This window comes from Anastrepha ludens, chromosome 2, assembly GCF_028408465.1.
Source record: "Anastrepha ludens isolate Willacy chromosome 2, idAnaLude1.1, whole genome shotgun sequence".
Classification (NCBI taxonomy): Eukaryota; Metazoa; Arthropoda; class Insecta; order Diptera; family Tephritidae; genus Anastrepha; species Anastrepha ludens.
This window is the reverse complement of record NC_071498.1, coordinates 169,063,703-169,070,038: the sequence shown is the minus strand read 5'-3', so window position 1 is coordinate 169,070,038 and position 6,336 is coordinate 169,063,703. Positions and strand designations below refer to the sequence as shown.

Genomic DNA, 6,336 nt, shown 5'->3' with positions numbered 1-6,336 from the left:
GGAGCTCCGCTTTTGAGAGTTATGGATAAGGGAAACCACATTTTTTAAATTAAGATAACTGAGGAGGGATATCAGTTTCTATATTTTAGACTGACCTGCTTAGAATATCAAATTGCTAAAGTCGCTAAAACTTACTGCTTTGGTTTATTGGGTACATTTGTATTTACACACAAACGCATGTTCTCTGGCTCCTCGTCTCGTGCGGTAAAATTATCAGCGAGGCAGCCAACGCTGTAGCAGTGGCAGCAGCAGCAGTGGTAGCAGCAGCAATGGTAGCAGCAGCAGTAGCAGCGACGGCAACTGTGAACAGCCTGTGGCCGAACAGATGCACGCAAATGCTCGAGTGCTTGACTATAACATTTCACGATCATTAGCCGCTCAGTTTAGTCGGTGAAACGCACTCGCCGTGAATAGTCCGATCATAAATACAAAATTTAAATTACAAAATAACTGAATAAAATTAAATTTGAAACTAAAGTAAAATATAAAAAAAAACTAACACATTTTTTTTTACATATGGTCGAACACCCCTTCTCGATCAGCAATCGCAGAGAACGCAGCTAGCGTAAAGAATATCTCTCCCAGACGCACTGCAATTTTCCGCTAAACTTTTGCTGAATTGTCACCTTTAAAGCTTGTTTTGGTTTCTTTTTTTTTTTTTGTTTTTGGTTTTTGCTCTACATAAGCAGACATAAAACGTGAATGTGAAACGCATGAAAATCGCGTGGTATCGACAAGAAAACTCAGCGGCAGCGAAGGAAAACGAAAGACAAACGCCGCACAACGTAAAAGAGGCTCAGTAGCTAACAAAAGCACGCCAGCTGCTGGCTGGTTGTTAATATTGCCTTTGCAAAGCAAAATTCTAAGTGATGGTTGCAGTGAAAATTTAGGAAAAAGCAGATACCAATACGCTCAGTCGCCCCTGACGTGTTGTGTTTGGGGTCACTACGCACACATACACGCCGCGCTAGTGGCGTCGCTCTGCCTTCACTGTCTTCCACGAAGATTCTCCATCCATCCATTGAAGGAGTTGTTGGTGTGCATTGGGCTATAAAAATATCAAGGCGCCGGTCAGTGCTGAAGTTGTTGGAACGAGATTTACGCATAGTTGTTTTTCGTTGTTGTTTGAGCTATTAAATTTTGTAGTAAATAGCTGTGAAATTGAGCGACAGAAGAGACCGCCACCGCCACCGCCAGTTGGCCGCATTTGGCGCCAATGAAAAATCACAACAGCAACGTAGACGCAGACGCAGAAAGACGAGAAGCAAAAGCCAAAGAGTGGTTCGCATTGAGTGTGAAAAGTGAAAGTGTAATGAAGTGTATTTTCTAATTTGCAACAACAAAGAAACGCGTAAAATCAATGAATAATAAACGGACGGAAAATAAAATCTAAAATAATTCAAATATCAAATTTGAACTAAAATAAAAAACCAAAAAATTTAGAATCTGTGTATATTTTTATACAAAAAAAGAAAACAAAATTAACAAACTGTGTATATTTTAGTCCAAAAAAAATAAATAAAAATAAAATAAAAAAATCGTGCTACAAAAGAAACTTTGTAAATTTTCTACTCAAAGATTATATTTCTTGTTAATAAGAAAAAGGCATCACCGAAAAACATTGCATTTAAATGAACTGAAAGAAAACGAAAATTGTTTTCAAATTTTCAATTGTGTTTAAAAATAAATAATATAGAAATAAATACCTTGCACTACTCAGAAAGCCTCATCAAATTTGACAAATACAAATTTCAGCTACTTGTAGTAAAACGATTGCAACCAGAATTGTCCGAACCAACCAAACAGCCTCATAAATAAAAAAACTTTTTAAGCGAATAGAAACGCAACGATGACAGCAAAAACGAAGCCGGAATGTAATGAGAAGGTGAAGGAGACTATTAGCGAAAAGACTTTCAAAGATATACTCACCGAACAGTTAGAACGCATCGGAACGGGTGGCGCTTATGTTTGGTAATTATTTTCTCCATTCTCTGATATTTTTCTATTCACTCGCAATACAAATATGAGTGAATATGTAAATAGAGCATAAAAACAAATAAGGAAAGCTACATTCGGTTCGGACCGTAATTTATATGCTGGTGCACATATTTGGAAAAATTTAGTTTCGGCTGGGTACTCATTTTTTGAATCAAATAAACTCATAGGCAACGAGAGTTAAGGCTTGTAATTTCAGGCAGATGGACGGAAATTTAAACTTAACATATACTTAGTCCTGCCATAAGTTCTGTTACAAGTTAAGTCCGTTATAGATATGAAATTATAATACTTTCTTTAAGAATTTATTGTATTTTTTGTTAAAAAAAAAAAACCATTTATTGAAGTATAAAAGTGAAAAAATATTTTATTTAATATATTGTCCATCGGAAGCGGCAACTTTTTCCCATCTTTCAGGCAATTTATGGATTCCATTCCAAAAAAAACTTCCCATCTTCTGCGCCGAGAAAGTCATCAAGCCATTTTTTAATACATTTAACATTGGTGAACCGTATTCCAGAAAGGTGATTCGGTATCGACCGAAATAAGTGGTAATCAGAAGAAGCTATGTCTGGGCTATAAGGCGGGTGAGATAGAATTTCTCATCCGGCATTTTTCAAATAATTTTTGACTGGTACTGCAACATGTGGCCGAGCATTGTCATAATGGAAAATCACTTTCTCGTGTCTGGTCACCCATTCTGGTGGATTTTCGGCTATTGCTTGCTTCAAACGTATCAATTGTTGCCTGTATAGCTCTCCCGTGATCGTCTGGCCCGATTTTTCTGATCCCACCACCTTCAAACCATGAATATTCGGCTTGGGTGTCGATTTGGCTGGTTGGCCTGGCTTCATATATACTCTTTTACGCTTTGGGTTGTCGTATTGAATTCACTTTTCATCGCCAGTGACAATACGATGCAAAAACGATTTCTTTTTGTGGCGATTAAGCAGCATTTCAGTCATGCAAAATCGTCTCTCGACTTCAATTCGTGTGGCACCCAATTTCTCTGTTTGTGAATGTATCCGGCTGCTTTTAAACGTTTAGAAATGGCTTGTTGAGTGACTTCCAATGTTTTTCCAAGTTCTTCTTGAGTTTGCCATGGATCTTGCCCTCTGTGTCAAAATCACCAATTTTAAATCGTGCAAACCACGGCTGACATACTTTAACCTCGGGAGTATATTCAGGATAAGCTTCTGAGCGTAAACGATGTGCTTCTGTTGCACTTTTCTTTAAATTGAAGAACAAAAGCAAACCTCCCCGCAAATGCTGTTTTGTTGGAACGTAATTTGACATTTTGACTGTAAAAAAAAATGTGTGTGTTTACAAATATTCACTGTGATATATCAAATTGATTTGATTTTTTGGCGTGCTTTAACATAGAATAGCTGTTACACTACATAAATAGAGATGAGGTTAGTAACAAATACGAATTTATTTAGTTGTACACCGATAGTTCTATTTAATTATGTAAATATTAAAGAACAAATTCATTCAATTTTCGTTCGAATCGATCACCATTTGCTTTTACATAAGCCTCCAAACGATTAGCCCATTCAGCTGTTGCAGCACGCATGGTTTTCATGGATATTGACGTCGCTGCTCGCTGTTCGAACCAAATATTCTTTGAGACTCTCCAAATTTTTGTGAGGTCTTCGCATGGCCATTTTCTCCAATTCTGACCACAAACTGTAGCAAAATGGATTCAGATCTGGACTTCCAGACAAACAATCTTCTGTGAATATTGCAGGATTATTGTTTTTTAGTCATTGCTGGCTGGTGTTTGCCTTTTGGGCTGAAGCGGAATCTTGCTGGAAGATCCAAGCTCTCCATTGAAGAGAGTATTACTGCTCAACTGCTTCACCACGCCTTCTAAGACATCCTCCGGTACACTTTTGCCACGGAAATGAGGAGATGTAATGATTTTACAAGACACTCCCCATCAAACCATTACGGAGGCTGGATGGTAGCCACGCTGAACCCTTGGAACAACATTTTTTGGCGTCTTTGGAAGTTTTTGCATAGATTTTATCGTTTTACTTATTAAAAACTTCTTCAACAGTGAACATTTTCTCAGCTGTGAAAATAATATTTTCATGGCTGTTACCCGCTCGCCACCAAAGAAGCTGCTTGCATCTGTCGAGTTTAATTTTATTCAAGTGTGTTGTCAAAAGATGACCAGTTGAGCGACGGAAGTCTTTCATACGAACAAAAGCAAAAATAACGGAACTTTTTTCTGCGAATTTGTTCTCGCCATATGCATTGTAAAATTTGTCACAGAATTTATGGCAAGACTAAGTAAAGTGGGCGAGGTTTTTAACCGATTACTTCATAATCCATATGGACCAAGTTTGGGCGAGTTTTATTAAGTCCTTTGTAATATTTCTTAACGTTGCTCAACCGTAAATCGATTTAGGTTGTTAGGCTCGGAACTGAATTGTAGCTGGACAGCGGGTATTGGGTGGACGGGTGGGAATCAGCTAATCCACTTCTGTCGAAAAATTCGGTCGGTTAAACAAAATTGCGAGGGCCGGTTTTCAGCTGGCATTTTGTGGTTACAATAAAATTTCTTTTGTAGTAAAATCTTTTCGTTTGCTATATTTCTGAAGCAACTCGTTGAAGCTCATTCTTACAAAAACCAAAAACTTCTTTCTAAATTATTGATAAATTGTACGATTTCTTACGCTAATCGAATATTATTTGCTTTTTATTTGCATACTGTTGGTTCTAAGCAATGAAATTTCATGAAAGAATCAAAAAAGCAACCCTGAGTCCTCAACCCGTAGGAGAAAATAGGGATAGATAATTAGTAGCAAATCCAGGGTAGGTTAGGTTAGGTCGGAATGGTTGCCAAAGGAATAAGCACACTTGGACGAAGATAAACGGATTCGTCCTTTGTGGTACCATTATGAAGGAGGTGAAAGAGGAAGACCGATGGAATACACGGAGAGGGCGGGGAGAGGTGGTGCTGGGATGGTTAGGTGGGTGGGTTTAAAGTGTGTGGATTACGAACAATGACTGTGCTGCGTGCCCAACGTTCACTGAGTTGGCGCGAACTCCATCTTTCCACGAGCAGACCGCAGGTAGTCAGGGGGATCCCAATTCTCTTCCTTCGCGGGGAAATCACCTCACATGTCCCTTGTCTGGCCAGCTCATCCGCCTCCAGGGCAAGTCTAGAGTTTCTTGCATAGTTTCTCAGTTTTATAGATTTCCAAAGTACGTAGGTATTTTGTTCAGTATGCAATGAAATTTTAAAAATAAATATTTTAGTCCTGTAGCAAACAAAAATTTTGAAATAAGATTTATTTTGGAAAATGATGCGAAAATTATTCTGCAAGTGTATTTTTATTTATTTTTTATTTAATATCAATATATGTAAGTGGCCTAATTTTAGCTTAAATATTTGTTTTATTTTTTTCACTTGAAAGTTCGAAAGCCTAAGTGATTAGCGAATCGGAAAATAGCAGTATCCGGTTTTGTTTTCGTTTCGAGTCATCGCCATTACAAAACTAGGCGTAGATATCCTGCATTCGTGCATGCATATCATTTGTATGTTTGTATGTATGTACATATGTATGTGGGCAAATACATAGCAGAAACACATGCACGACAAACAATTTATAAAATGCTTTATTTTCGTCGCTAAAAGTTTTCATTTTTTTTCAAATGTACAATTCATTTCATTTTACTCGCACGCCTATGTATATTTATTCATATTACATGTAGATATGTATGTGCATAATTATATGAATGTGCATACGTAACTTTGTATTCAAAATGTTTTCAAAAGCAAGCTTGTAATACATGAATACTCTTATGAGCAGATATTTTGCCTTTAGTACACAATGCACATTGATTTCTAAACGGTCATAACTCAAAATCAAAATGGGAAATATAATTTTATATTATCGTATTTACATATGTGTGTATGTGTGTGCTTTATGTATGTGTGTGTATAAAGGGACTTTCAAAAGTGATGCCTAGATGTGAGTAGTGAATGTCTTTAACATTTGTCAAGCAGACAGGCGTACAATTTCAAAGTTATTGAAACATTTTAGGAAATCAGACGACCTTTACGAACATCTTAATGCAAAATTCGTGATATTTTTGATGGAAGGTAAAAGAAGAACTGGCAGACCAAACTACACGTTCTGTTGATAATATTTCAGTTGTAGCGCAAAGTGTTGCTCAGCAACCTTCAACATCGTCGATATCTCGACATTCTCAACAATTCGTTCTCAGCATTCATGCATCGACGGTTTGGCTCACTTTACATGTAGACCTGTAGTGCTCTTGGTGGAAATTTAAATGATATCATTTTTCATAAATTTGATGATGGAG

The 6,336-nt window shown here is 37.2% G+C and overlaps 1 protein-coding gene across 1 annotated transcript in view; it reads left to right on the top strand.

Annotated features, from left to right (window-relative positions):
- Positions 1 to 377: 377 nt before the first annotated feature.
- Positions 378 to 6,336, top strand: part of LOC128855823 (organic cation transporter protein) — a 63,639-nt gene continuing 57,680 nt past the window's right edge. The window contains exon 1 of the mRNA XM_054091023.1: positions 378 to 1,971. Within this exon, the coding sequence (XP_053946998.1) occupies positions 1,850 to 1,971 (122 nt within the window). The 5' untranslated portion in view covers positions 378 to 1,849. The remainder of the gene's footprint in view (positions 1,972 to 6,336) is intronic.